Raw genomic sequence first — 15,179 nt, 5'->3', positions numbered from 1 at the left:
AAAGGTTCAACCCAGGGCAGCAAATACGCAAAAGACCGTTTCCAGTGTCACAAGGAACTTCTCCCTACAAGACGGGACATGAGCAACGTCCTATTAATAGACATCTACATACAGCAGCACCGGGTGGCCTCAGTCAGAAAGAGGGAGCTGTTGTCTCCAAGACTCTGTATGCACACGAAGGCAGGTTGCATCCACAACCATGAACCAGTTGCGCTTTCACATCGGTTGGAGGGCATGGGCTAGTTCACAACGGCTCTCTACACCTTCAGGGTAACAATACGCACTGCTACTGTCATCCCACTTAGGCCTTTTAAAACAGCAGCGCTGTCAGCCCTTGCTGTGATCCTTCTCTTAGAGCGTTGTAGCAATTAGCTTGTGAAGTCTGGACAAACGCTGGTGGCTGAGGCAGCAGCAGCACCAGTAATCAACTGAACTGTGATACCTTTACAAGCTGCCCCTTAAAATTAAACTGCTGTATGAAACCCCCACGAGTGCTCCCGTTCGATCAACAGCTACCAGGTAAGAAATGAGCTGCATACCTTTGGGATTATACAGTTTGCTTTGGGCTTCTGATTGATCTTGTGGCGATTTCCTGTGCCTTCAATCCCGTGGCAAAAGTGCAAATTAAAGAAGAATGGCATGTTCAAACATTTGCCTTCATGTAAGAGACAGAACATGTTCCTGTTTTTATGGTGAAATACGTCTCAGCTTTGAGAGTACAGAGACTTCAAACCCTTAGCTCTGCAAAGCTCATTCCCTGCCTGTCTCCTGCACCCTCAGAGTAACAAAAAACAAACCCATATTCCTCATTGTAAAGATTTATTTTACTGCAGTTTTTACAATCATTACCACTGGATTAAAAATTTCAGCCTGAAAAGATGCTGTGGATAGCATTATGAGCTGCAAACTGGAGGCACCTGATAAGTTATCTCCTGCAATGACTATCAAATAAAGCCCCTGAATTCCTGCAACTGATCACCTGCACTTAGAGCACACATGCGATCTGGCATTATTGCAATTATTCTTCAAGAAATTCTGTCATGCTCTAAAATACTACCAAGAGGAATTAGATGAGCTTTTCAGGCAGACATTTTTCAGCTCTTGTCTCCCGTAAGCAAAATCTGCAACTGAACTCCTGCCAAAACCAAAATCTTACACTTAACAGAAGGGACAGTGTATGTTGTTGCCTGAATTCATCTGTTACTTAAGATTCAGCAAAGCGTGCTTACATATGAGTAATATGTATTTAAGCACACGTCTAAGAATTTTGCTGAACCGAGGCCTAAAAGAAGTTCCACTGGTGTTAGGGCTGAAAGAGAATTTGAATCTACATTTTTAAACCATCCTAACAAGCTTCAGTTGTTTTCCCCAATAAGAAATTGTGGATAAAGATCTACATTGAACTACTTGATCCCAGGAAACCAGATCGCCTTGGTGTTTGCATTACCTGCAGAGAATTATCTGACCTCTGAAAAAAAAAAAGGCTATCTGTGGAGCATAGCTTTTTGCAGTAGGCAACAGGGGTTTACACAAAGATGTAACAAAAATTAACTGACAAAGTTCTTACATGCTGAACTTGCTCAGTTACGGGAGCAAGGCTCAACTATCTAAAGCCCACGGAACACATTAAAGAGGCAGAAATGCAGGACATAAAACGTGCCTGCTAAGTCATTTACTTTTCCTTTCCATTCTTCTTCTGCCCTCAGCTCGCTGTCCAGATTTCCTTTTTTTGAGGAGACTCAGTACAACTCTGAATTAGTGTATTAGTGAGTTTTATCCCAAAATTGCCAGAACCTAGGAAAACAATGAAGAGACTTGCCATCCGGACATTTTACCAGAATGTCTAAAGAAGACAGAAGCCTCCTGTTGATTTACCACGTCTCTGAAATATTTCCTCATCTTTCTGACTTCATGATCTCAAGAGCTAACCACCATCACTGTAGAAGAACCCTGAGAAGCCATCCTCACACTTCTACACTAGCAAGGCTGGAGTCCTCACAGAGGTGCCTGCATCTGTGAGCGTATTTACGTTTTTCTCTTAATTACAAGCAACGCAAACTCTCCAGCCATGGTGTGATACATGATGGTGGGAGATGAAAAGCACAGCACCGGGGCAAGCACTGTAAGCTCCCAGCATGGCACGGCCCATTCTGCCACATGCTACCCTTTTCAACCAGGGCACCCTGACAGATCACACTTGGCACTGAAACCAAAGTTAAACTCGAAGAAATACCTAAGAAAGGACTGACTTGGGCAGCATTTCCTATTGAGGGTCTCTTCCCACTCCTCTGCATAACTGCACTTGTCTTTGCCGAGCTGAAAACACTCACTGCTGAGTGCTGAAACGAGGCCCTTGGAGGATCCATCACTCATTATCGCATTTCAGCCTGAGTGGTCTCCAAACCACAACTCTACCCAAGGGTTTGAAATATATTTTTTTATATTTTTTAATTGTAGCTGGTTAAATATTGGACCCTTATCTAAATCAAATGTCTTCAGCTACAGAATTTTTCTTCTCTGGTTACTGTCTTTAATTTCTAAATCCATTATATTGAAAGTAAGACTGATAGCTGCTGGAGGACAGTTCGGATCATTCTTGTTATTTAGGAAAAAAAGAGAAAAAAGAAAGGCAAGTTTGTGTTCTTACTCTAACTCTGATTTCTAAGTTGTAGTGGGCTAGCCTGGCAAGGCTGTGTTCGCGGGGGCACAGGGTGGCTTCTGTGGGAAGGTGCCAGCAGCTTCCCCCGTGCCCGATGGAGCCGATGCCAGCCGGCTCCCAGCCGGACCCGCTGCTGGCCAAGGCCGAGCCCGGCAGCGACGCTGGCAGCGCCTCTGGGATAACGGGTTTCAAAAGGGGGAAAGTTCCTGCGCAAGAGCAGCTGCAGGGGGAGAGGGGAGGGAGCCCGTGGGAGAGCAACAGCCCTGCAGCCCCCCAGGCCAGGGCAGGAGGGGGCCGGGGGGGCTCCAGGCGCCGGAGCCCGTGGGGAAGCCCCCGGCGAGGCAGGCTGTGCCCCCAGCCCCGGGGGGTAACGGGGAGCAGACCCCCACCCGCAGCCCCTGGGACCCCAGGCCGGGGCAGGGGCAGCGTGTGAGGGGCAGGAGCGGCAGCGACAGCGTGTGCGGGACTGACCCCAGCCCCATTCCCCGTCCCCCTGCCCCGCTGCGGGGAGGAGGGAGAGACATCGGGAGCCAAGCTGAGCCTGGGGAGGGGGGGAGGGGAGGGGGGAAGCTGTTCTTAACACTCGGGTTAGTTCTCGTTACCCTGATCCCGTTTGATTGGTAACAAATTCAGCTGATCTCCCCGAGTCGAGTCCGTTCTGCCCGTGCCGCTGTGTGGCGAGTGATCTCCCTGCCCTTGGCTCGACCCACCAGCCTTTCGCCTCTCCTTGCATCTTCTCTCCCCTGTCTGGATGAAGAGGGGGGTGACAGAGCCACTTTGGTGGGCACCTGGCCCCCACCAGGCTCAGCCCACCACATAAGTATACAAAGCAACTGGCACACAGGAACAGTTTTAGGCTGAGTGTACCAATATTCTTCTCCACTCTCCTGTCAAAAGGCTCAGAAGGAGCATTCGTCTGTGCTGTGACATTAATCTTACGAAGGTCATTAGTGATCACCTGTACACTGAATCTAAAAGCTTGGCTGAACTGAAAACTTTCCAAAGGGACATTTGGTCCTAATTTGAAAACAAAGAAGAATAGAGAATCTGCCACTTCTCTTGCTATTTTGTTCCAGCACTTAATCATGCTTATTTTATGAAAACTGTCTTTGATTTCCTATTTGAATTGTGTAATTTCACCCTCCAGAAAAGAGACCTCTTGTGTTTGTCTCCAGTACATGAGACCACTTTCTAATGCCATTTCATGGTAAAAGTATTTAGAAGTTCCAGCCAAATGCCCCTCCCATCATTTCTGATACCCAAAATTCACTGGGCTCTCAAAATTAGCTTTCCTCCAGCTTTTAATCACCTGTGTAACTCCTTTTGGGCTCTCTCCAGGTTTTCTTCATCTCTTTAAAGGTGGGCACCAAAACCAGAGCACAGAACTCTCACCTGGGTCCCACCAATGTCACACTGAAGGTAAAATGAACTCCCTGTTCATGAACTGCGATACTGTTCACATTTCCATTTGGCTACTTGTACAAGAGGTCCTGTAAAGCCTCTTGAGCTGCACATTCCAAGATGCAATTCCCACAAATGGAACCTGCACGCCTTGTGTCCAATGTCTGGATCCACTGGCACTGCCCTGAATCATTCTGTTTTTTCCAAGGACCTCACAGCTCCAAATAAAGTAGGAAACCAAAGAGTTAACTCAACACCCCCTTTCCAGCTACGCTCATTTTGATATTATTTTGGAGCTGAGTTGAGAGGAAAAGCTCTACTTTTGACTTACGGTTGTGTGTAGCAGAACCTAAGCTTTGATCAAGATTTTTTACCCATGCCCAGGCACTACTGCCACACAGCAGCACATCCACCTTTTCAGTACCCAACATAAGAAACACCCCCCACATTCCCCTTCGGGTGGGACTGTATCAGAGGTTGCAGGCAGAAGGATATCCAAGCCGTTCTCACTTGTGAAACACCCTGGTGGATGATAGCTGGGCCCTCCAGCCCACAAGCAGTACAGCGAGAACCTCAGTAGACAACCTGGAGCACTTTAACCCCGTGCCTGCGCATGACTCACAGAAAGCTGTGTGAATCACAGAATTCCACTGGCACGGTGGGGTGGGGCAAAACTATGCTCCGAACGGACACGTCTCAAGTCGCCCTACGGTAGATGTACACTGGCCGCACACACCTCACCAGAACAGTCAGAAAAGCTCGTTGTGCTTTTGAACAAAGTTGGGTTTGTATTTTGCTATTAAAATACATTCCTTGGTCCTTATACATTCTTCTGAGGAACAGTGACCTGTGTACAGACGCCTGTGGCAGCAAACATGCATCCTGCCCACTTAAACATGTCTGCCTGAGAGAAGAAGCTGGAATTCACCCATGCAATTAAGTTAGGTTAATGTCTGCCATGAGCGCATAGGTATTATCCGATACCGTATTTTGTAATCCTCTGCTAAGCAGGATGCTGTTCACTTTGGGAGCCAACAAAATAGCTACTCATTCACTGTCAGACTTGAGCAAAGTCAAGACTGCTCCCTGAAGGTTTGAGATGAGTTTATTCTAGAACCCGCTAATGGTCCAGAGTCATTTATAAAGGTCACTAAATTCTATGCCCAGGTTGTAGGTTTCTTTAAACCAGTATTTATCTGTACAACTCTCAGGAGAAAAGACAACAGTTATCCTTTCACAAGTGAACTTTACAATGATCTTTTCATTATCAACTTATTTGGTTCTACGACAATGATCTTTTTCTAATCCTTAATTAATCTTTTTTATAAAGGATTTATACTCGGCATATAAAGGATTTATGCTCAGAGTAAATCATCTGCTGTGTATATGTATCACAACAAGTTCTTTAACATCCAGGCAAATATTTTCATATATTAGGAATCTAAATAAATATGTGGGTATATAAAAAAAAATTGTCCGACTCCTGAAAATTGAGCTCTCATACTTGCCTTGAACTCAGTGGGAATTTGTGAGCTCTCAGCAGTTACAGACAAGACATCAAGTAAGTTTCCAAGTTAAGTTCACAATGTTTGACTTAAGACAAACACTTCTGAAAGTGCTGCCCTCAATTTTTCCAAGTCCTGTTTTTCCACTGGCAAAGCCACAACTTCCCCAAATCACATACAGAATACATCACTTTCACATGCATTCAAATGAAAAGAGAAATCTAAAAAGGTCCTGAGCACAGCAAGGAGGAGACAGTGATTTACCTGCAAGTTTTCCTCTACAAAATAAAATATTGTAGTAGCTTAAGGTATTTCAACATGCAGTTTCTATTTGTTCTTATCACATTTAAACATAAGAGAACAATTTCTAAGCATTAGGTATACACAAAAATGACAAGTATACATGCTTGACTAGAGCTGCATTTGCAAATAGAAAGTGAGGGAAGATACAGTTTTTGGCTGCACAAATTTTATCGTTTTTCTGTAAAAATGATAAATGGACATTACACTTCCATTAAACACAGTGGTTTAAAGCATGTAGTGCTTATAATGGCCAGGTTGAAGCCATTTTGTAAATGCAGCCCTTAAAACAACCAAATACTACTTTTCTGGGCTGTTGCTTAGGAAAACACCATTGAACACTTACAGATGGCAAATAAAAAACATCTTTTGAAGCTGGAGTCTTGCGTGGGAATTTTGCCTCAGGCAGCAGGCAAGATGAGGTCTCACTTTGTACACTGGTTGCTAAAGGAATACATATTACAAAAGGAAGCCACTTAATAAGGTTACGGTAGATCCGACTTACCACAAGAGCAGCACGTGAAGCAGTTGGTATGATAGAGGTTACCCATTGCTTGGCAAGCCTGGCTCGCTCCATACACACCTTTTCCACATTTTATACAAATACCTACGAAGCAGAAAGAGAATGACAGTTAGAATCCTCTGCAGCACCTAGAACCAGCTCCAGGCCATTTTTTCGTAACACTCATGATACCCCTGCATCAGGCCCTGAATTCAATGAGCTCCTCACCCTGAACAGATTCAAGTACCCAAGATACCACCAGGTGGCTTGAATGCAACAAATAGATGGAAATATAAAATTAGAAGCAAAAATAAAAAAGCGAAGGGGTGGAAAGTTTCTGCTGGTGTTTCAATGCATGGAGATTGAGGCTGTCTAAAGAAAGAAATCTAAAGGAGGCAGGCACAACAGGAGAGGGCAGAAAATCCATACACTCTCTGGAAATAACTCCATTTGCCCAAGAAATAATGTAGTGAGACCTTCACAACTAAGTGCTCCACCACATCACATTCAATAATCACTAATAAAACAACCACTGAGTCCAAAACCAAAATACTTCTCTTTGCCCCTCTCCAGATGCAACATCAAGAACACTGGTCCATGGTGAAAGCCATGCAGTACTGGGAAAACGGGTTCATCAGTCACATTTAGTAATTGTTTAACTCTCCATGGATGGTAGCATGTAACCTCATAAACACAACCTGGCACCTTACAAAAGAGAAGAGCAAGACTTCTGCCCTCCTTACAGTCTAAGGACAAAAATTCCGGCTCACAGTTTTGCTTCAGTGGGGTCAGAAATTCACCTTCGCTGACCAAGCCCGCTTTTGGTGATGCCAAGGATGACTCCCACGAGGGACCAAAGTATGAAGAGCCAACGTAGCACTAGTGAAGTCAGCGGTTAGCTCCACAAACAGCAGACTCACAGAAAAGGTCGTAACTTCAATAAACTCTACAAACAGGAGGTTTTGGGGTGGGTTTTTGTTTGTTTCTAAAAGGCTTTTTCTTCACAGTTATAGCTTTAAAAGCCTTTTGCCCATGCATTTTTTTCTATCTAGGTGTAACCTCTCTAAATTCAAATGAGGGCAGGGACATGAAATTCAAGTATCACTTTGCTTCTGTATCCCCATGAAGAAGTAATGAAATGCTGGAGAATCCACATCCTTCTGTCACATACTCAGGACTACCAATTTTAGGTTTTTCTGAGATGTCCAATGGTCTCTATTTAATTGGAGCAGGACAGTACATCTCAAGACAAGGCTGTGTGATATCTTTAAAATACTACAGTAGAAAATAAAGATTGAGATTTTTGCCTCACACAACTCTATAATGAAACTGCTGCACTCCATGTGCTGTTTGAAGCCCTATTTCTACAAATGCACACACAAACTTGGCATTAAACACTAGCATTAACAAAACTGCTAATACGCTTGAATGTAGGAACTTGAGAACTACAAAACTGGGCTTTAATCATCCAGAATTCTCCCCAGCTATGCTGTGAACATTTTATACAAACACACAGAAAATACAAATACAAGCACTTTAGGGGAAAATTAGCGTATTATACACTGGTAGAAACTTCAATAGCAGAAAACCCCCAAATTTAAGGTAACAAACTGTTTGGTCTCTCAGTTCAGTGTCCATGGGCTTTGCTTTTATTCACTCCAGCATATGAATTGGTCTAAGCTGCTCACACCACAGAGACAGAAATACTGTTTGTCCCTGGCAGGCACCCGTACGGTGAAAAGTAAGCCTGGCAGAAGAGCAGTACCCAGTAACGCAGTGGAGACTGCACCCAGGCTCTCAGCAAGGAGATAGTCACACACAACACGATTCCCATGGATGACTGTGCCCCCCCAGCTATTCAAGACACATTTTAGACACTTATGTGGTGGGCTGAGCCTGGTGGGGGCCAGGTGCCCACCAAAGCAGCTCTGTCACCCCCCTCCTCATCCAGACAGGGGAGAGAAGATGCAAGGAGAGGCGAAAGGCTGGTGGGTCGAGCCAAGGGCAGGGAGATCACTCGCCACACAGCGGCACGGGCAGAACGGACTCGACTCGGGGAGATCAGCTGAATTTGTTACCAATCAAACGGGATCAGGGTAACGAGAACTAACCCGAGTGTTAAGAACAGCTTCCCCCCCTCCCCTCCCCCCCTCCCCAGGCTCAGCTTGGCTCCCGATGTCTCTCCCTCCTCCCCGCAGCGGGGCAGGGGGACGGGGAATGGGGGCTGGGGTCAGTCCCGCACACGCTGTCGCTGCCGCTCCTGCCCCTCACACGCTGCCCCTGCCCCGGCCTGGGGTCCCAGGGGCTGCGGGTGGGGGTCTGCTCCCCGTTACCCCCCGGGGCTGGGGGCACAGCCTGCCTCGCCGGGGGCTTCCCCACGGGCTCCGGCGCCTGGAGCCCCCCCGGCCCCCTCCTGCCCTGGCCTGGGGGGCTGCAGGGCTGTTGCTCTCCCACGGGCTCCCTCCCCTCTCCCCCTGCAGCTGCTCTTGCGCAGGAACTTTCCCCCTTTTGAAACCCGTTATCCCAGAGGCGCTGCCAGCGTCGCTGCCGGGCTCGGCCTTGGCCAGCAGCGGGTCCGGCTGGGAGCCGGCTGGCATCGGCTCCATCGGGCACGGGGGAAGCTGCTGGCACCTTCCCACAGAAGCCACCCTGTGCCCCCGCGAACACAGCCCTCCACACAAAACCAGTACAAAGCATTTCTGAAACTAAACTGTTGCCGTTCAACGCATCATTTACACAGCCACCTGTATGGGCTGTGTAGTGAGATCAGTTTAAATGCGATACTGTCAAGTTAAAAAAAAGAAAGTATTTGAAGAATCTTTCTATGCTATTGATTCAAATACTGAAACGGAAAGACCTTTCTTTTTTTGTTTGTTTTGTTTTCTTGGTGTTTATACCTTTAACTCCATTAATTCAAACAATGAAAAGTGATTAGCCTTTCATTCAACTAGCTCAACATCCTGGCACAATGCTGGCATTTTGGACCATAAGAATATCTGTCAAATGAAACCAATTTTAAAAAGCAATAAATCTAATGTATAGATTATAAGCTAAAGATATATCTATATATAGAGATACAGATCTACATGATCAACAATAAGAACACTATAATTTTTAAAAAAAATATTAAACCTGATTTCAGTGAAGCAGGAACTATAACTTTAGTATTATCAGATGCCAATGTCCCAAGCTAAACGTGCAATACAAACGACCTGCCAGTTAGATCAATCAGTTAATTGTAAACAAAGTGTCAAGAAAACACTGGTCCTGAGGCTAGCTCAACTCTGATACAGGAAATGGGAATTTCAGAAAATTTGGTGCCTTATCCAAGGCTGTTAGGTCTAATTATTTATTTGTAACCAAAGGTTATGAAAAATATCTGCTATTTGCCATGAGTTAATGGTTAACTGCTGATGAAGGCTGGTTATTGATTACTGTGGACACTGATCAGAAAAGGTGTCCCGTCAGCCAGTAGCTGCAGGAATTACACCCATCAGAAGCACAGCACCCACCAACCTGCCCTCTACCTCATCATATACCACGAGCTCTGCCGTAACCCCAGTCTCTCCTGGCCCTGAGGCCAGAGAGGTTGCACACACAGCAGAGAACACGGGGCTCACCTCTGAAACAAGCTATCCTGTTACTTCACTGTCAGGTCTTTGTACAACATTTCAGTTTGCTCTTGGCAGTGGAGCCAGAAGAAAGCCCTTTCAGAGCTCTCCAGCTCTCTGCACCCTTCTTGTCCATCCTTCCATGTCAACCCTGTACCCGGGACTGGCAGCTATTAGTAGTCTGACTGCGAGGTTACGCTGAGAGATCTACCTTTTCCCATTTACACTTAATATTATTCAAAGAGCAGAAATCCACAGTCTGTAATTCTCTGGCATTTCTGTCTATAACCCCTCATGCACAAATCTTGATAAATGACGTTATTGCCTCATTTCTTTGCCGTTGCTTCACCGAACCATCAAAAGCAACAGAAGGATTTATTGTGGATGTTAAACTTACATTGGCCTCTCCAGCAAGTGATTCGTTATAAGCAGCTGTCAGTTTGTTAAATTGTTTTCTCTTAAGACTAGTCATTAACTCCAGGAATGAATGACCACAGAGATGATTAGCATACTAAAAAAGTGCATATATAATTCCAACCGTGTATTTTGGAAAACATACATGCAGCTGTGGTGTGAGTATAGTTTGAGCTCATAACTACTAAGGAAAAGCACTGATTACTGTTCAGGTCTGGTTTTCCACCAGTTACAGCCCAGACTGCACACTGCAAGCTTGTGAAAGCCTTGACATAACAGCTACATCACTCTGCCCTCCCCCCCCCCCCCCGCCCCAATTTAATTCCAAAGCTTGTTAAACTGCGGATGAAGAATGTTCTGTTACAGAGCATTCATGTCTCGTTTCTGACACTTCACTTGACGTGACTTCAGATCAACTGCTTCAGCCTTTACACAATATACTTTGCCCCTCCCAACACCTCTATTCTACGCAGCCAACTGCACCTCCAGTTCTTTAACACATCAGCTGTAGCATTTCCACTCAAGTCATCGGCTCCTCTACAGATGTGGTGTCTCTCTTTAGCTCAAAGATGATGTTACAAGGTGTTGCATATACCCAAAGTCTGCATAAAGGTTGGCTGAGTGCGAGCACAGGATCACAGCATTCCTTCACTGCAGTGAAGAGATGTTTGCATCCTCACACACTGGTTAACCAAACATGAGAGCAGAGACTGAACAAACAAACTCTGTGGACCACGGCAAAAGACCATCAACAAAAATGACACTAGAAAGAGTGAGAGCTCCCAGAGATTCCTGCTGGAGTCAGCAGCAGCACGTTGCCACAGTGCCCCACACCTTTAACCAGTTCACTTCACCGAGCCTGACCATGTCCATCAGAAGGGCATCTCTGGACACAACCGAGGCAAGCCTCCAGCACTGCAGAGTAACACAGCCATCAGAAGCACGATGCTTTCTGGGTAATTCATGCATTAGCAAAACACTAATATCAGCACCGCAAGAAAACAAGACAGCTATTTTCTGATGTAGTCAATGATTTTGCTCTAGACTAAGAGAGACCAAATGCAATGCGTTCTAACATGCAAACATATCAGCAACAACCTAGAGAAAATATTAAAGCTATTCGATTTTTGCTCAGCCTGTTACAATGTACTTGTAAGAGTTCCCTGTAGTAGCCTATGCATTAGAAGAAGTTCAGTTTGGGACCTGTACATCAAATCCTGGGATCCTCTTTTGACCATGTCAGTGCAGGTTGGTACTTCATACAGACTTCACCAGGTACCCATAATTGGGGGGCGGGGGCAGGGTGGAGCAGACAAAGGTTAAATGGAGCATGTATAATGACAGATATATAACCACCTTTTGGCCAGGTCTTGTCCTCAGTCGTGTGTGGAACTCAGCCTGTGCCTAATACCATCCTCACCTAACCTGAAGTCATGGGTTTAGCACAAACACCAGAAAAGCCTCTATCACATGGCCTCTCAACTTCAGTACACGGCAGCTGTATGAGTCAGAGGGAGAATCTGGCTATCACACTCCTTGACAGCACACCACAGCTCAAGGATGACCTGCAGCTTTACTGTCTTACAGCCACACCGTATCTCCAGGATAACTGCTACATGCTGCCTACTGTAGGAAACAACCAAGCCCTGTCATCAAGAGTTATGGTAAAGCTAAAATTAACAACTAACACATGGCACAAATGACTCCCTGCCTCTGCAGTTCTGTTCATGCTGCAGTGCTGGGAAAAGGGCGGGTGAACGTCACGCTGGGCTACTGCAAAATCCCTGTTTCTTCTCTCAGACAGGGAAAGACCATATCTACTAGAGTCCTCAATGAGCTTTTCCACACCTGTGGCCCACCCAAGGTGCAGGGGCAGGGAAATTAAAACCTACAGCTGTGAAGCAGGAAGAAGAACGGAGGAGGGAAGCCTTAACAGCTCAAGAAATCAAACTGCATCAACAGGGGCCAGCTACAAGAGCAGGAGGGCTGTGGAGGAGCTGCATCAGATGCCTGCAGTTGTCACTAGCCACAGGAGCTGTTCCCACATGGGCTACAGTGTCTGCAGCCAGCGATCTCACACCCAGGCAGGTTTTACACAGGGTGTTCCTACGACATTTGAAAACACATTCTTCTAAGGTAGGTAAATAGCGAAACATCAGAGGTGCCCTGAGCCTGGGCAGCCCTGCCACTGCTGCAGCAGTACCTGCCCCAGCTGCCAGCAGCTACTGTGCAGACATCCTGGACTGCAGCAGCTCAGATGCTGAGAGGCGACTTCAGGCAAGAAAAATGCTCCCTCCCTTCCAACAACCACAGGAGGAAGGCTCTTCCAACACACACGTCATCTCCCGGCCAGAGGCAGATAGAAGAAACAAGGCATCTACACAGGGCGCAGGGGCAGAGCCTCTTCCCAGCAGCCAGGCAGGAGCGAGGGAGGCAGCCTGGGAAACTCTCCCAGCCCTCACCAACACGAGTAGCTCTTGCTGGAGGGCTTTAATTTGTCGCCTGACAGATGCCTGGCAAATGTACCAAAGCTTGAATACCCAACATAAAGTAAGATCTGGTCTGTACAAGTTATAAATAAGTAAATGTATCCTGGACATGTTCAGCAGCAACCACTTGTGATAGGAACGATGGAGGGACTGTCACGCTAAGCTCTGCCCTCTGCCCCAGGGGAAGGATCAGAAAACACCGTAACTTGGAATTAAGGTTGAAAATGATAAAGAAAAGCAGGAAACGCTCAGGTAAACATTTTAAGCTCCACCTCCCAAGCCACAGCCCCTCCACACCTGGCAACACCCCACAGCCAGGAGGGACTTGATCCCATCCAGTAACAGCTCTGGCTTGCAAGTACCCACATACACTCCCCTCACAGCAACCTGGCTGGAGCAGGCTGAACTAGAGGAAGATGGGCTGCAACACCTAAAGCAAATCACAGCTTAAGCAAAGCAAGACAAGAAGCAGGCTGTGGACCAGCAAACTTTCTGTTGTCACTGTCAAACCTTACTGAGATTGCCCCCAAACTTGCTTTCCTCCTCAAGGAAGCAAGGTTAAACCCCCACCAATAAACTGCTTAGACCCTGACTTCAAAAGATCTCTATCGTTTCGGTACCTGCCTCCTACAGGAGGCTTTGCTCAATATATAGGCTTAGGGCAGGAGGGATGCACGTGGAGAAAAATCAAAATTTGAAATTAATTTATGTTTGGTTACAAATGCGGTGAAGTTCACGTTCACTGGAAGTTTTCTAGATGTAAGCTCTAGGTTCTAACTCCAGCTCCTGGCATAACTTACGGTACCTGCACACTGCCTGTTGCTTAAGGAGGCTGTGGCTCGTGTAGGACAAAGCTGCTGGGAGAGGTCAGGGCCATGAAGGGAGGCACTGGGGCCGGTTCCAGGAACGATAGTGCTGATCAGGACACAGGAGCTGAGCTTTACTTGCCTGAGGGATCAGCACTGCCAGCAGGGCTCAGCCTCAGCCTATTCCGGCTTGCTTCAGTAAATACATGGGCTATTCTGTTTTGTCAGAAGCTTTCCAGAGTTTCAAGCGTAGGGTAGGTGACAGGCAAGAGGCTGGGAACATAGAAGGCTGTAGAAACAATCCTTGAACACCATCCTCCCGGATTCTGTATTTTAGAAGCTATGAGTCCAGGGTAGGTCTGTGCTGATGAGCTGAACCATAGCAGCTCCAAGTCAGCCCTGCAGGGTGGGGGGTGTCATGGGAGCCAGTATCAGCTGTGATTAGCAGCTGCTGAGAACTGGAAGGCTTTGGTTACTGTTAAAGTAGATCCACCCCATCACACAGCGAAAGCCTGAAGCTAGCACAGTAAATGCTTATCACTTAGAATCATAGCATATCTCAAGTTGGAAAGGACCCATAAGGATCATCAACTGCTTCATACAGCATGTGAAATTACTGCTCTGAACCATGAAATTACTGACACTATCTGCACAGAGTTGATCCTGAGTCGGCTGCAGCCAGCCAGCATGCTTCTGCATAACTTCCTTTTGTGTGGATCTCCGACTCTGCCACGGAGCCTCCAGACACCATAAGGCATATCACAGGCCTTTTGTTCTGTGCAGTGTTTTAGTTATGCTGACACTTGGTTTACAAATATTCATTCATTTCTCTGCTTCTTGATTTAGTGCATGGCAGTTCCAGGACGATTTATACTTCTCACTTGGCATTTATAGAAAGATCTTTTGCTACTGAGGCAATGAACTGGAAGACCAAGCAGTTCTTGTGGCTGCCCTATCATCTGTGCCACTTTGGGTTGCTTTGTCTGCGATTCAGAGCTCAGCTGACTGCTCAAGGTTCATGCTCAAGTTGACAACCACAGCACAAGGGGACTTGAAAATAACTTTAGCAACTGAATGATTGTAAAAAAAGAAAATCCTTCTTCTGAAAGTACCTTGTGGCTACTGGGATTAGCAAAGCAAGGCACAGAAAAGCAAAGAGACATGTACAACTGGGGTTGGGGGGGGGGGCAGGGAGGGTAAAGGAGAGCACCACTGGGAATGAATAACTTGGGGATTTACAGATATGCTTTTCCCTCCTTCCCCATGCTACTGCCCCTCCACTGCTGAACATGTGAACGTCTTGCTGTGGACATGCATCCTCTTACAGCCCAAAGGGACAGGTCAACAAGGCCTTTCAGCTCAAACCGTGCTTATTTTGCCCAGAACATAACGTGTGTGATCAAACATGTAATTCAGCCTGTTTGAGGAGTGCAGAATTTCTAGTGCAGTGGTAGCAGCAATCAGGTGCAGACAGGCAAGGGCCAGCAAAAAC

General features: G+C 46.4%; 1 protein-coding gene across 2 annotated transcripts in view; it reads right to left on the bottom strand.

The window, feature by feature from the left end:
* WTIP (WT1 interacting protein) overlaps positions 1 to 15,179 on the bottom strand; it is a 92,126-nt gene that overhangs the window by 48,033 nt on the left and 28,914 nt on the right. For both annotated transcript variants that reach the window (XR_008749770.1, XM_055818503.1), the window contains exon 2: positions 6,371 to 6,472. Coding sequence is in view for 1 of the 2 variants with exons in the window: in XM_055818503.1 (XP_055674478.1) it covers positions 6,371 to 6,472 (102 nt within the window). In the remaining variant the exon portion in view is untranslated. The remainder of the gene's footprint in view (positions 1 to 6,370; positions 6,473 to 15,179) is intronic.

The sequence above is a fragment of the Falco peregrinus genome, chromosome 14 (assembly GCF_023634155.1).
Source record: "Falco peregrinus isolate bFalPer1 chromosome 14, bFalPer1.pri, whole genome shotgun sequence".
Lineage (NCBI taxonomy): Eukaryota > Metazoa > Chordata > Aves > Falconiformes > Falconidae > Falco > Falco peregrinus.
Note: the sequence above shows the minus strand (reverse complement) of the source record. Positions and strands in the feature narration are given on the sequence as shown.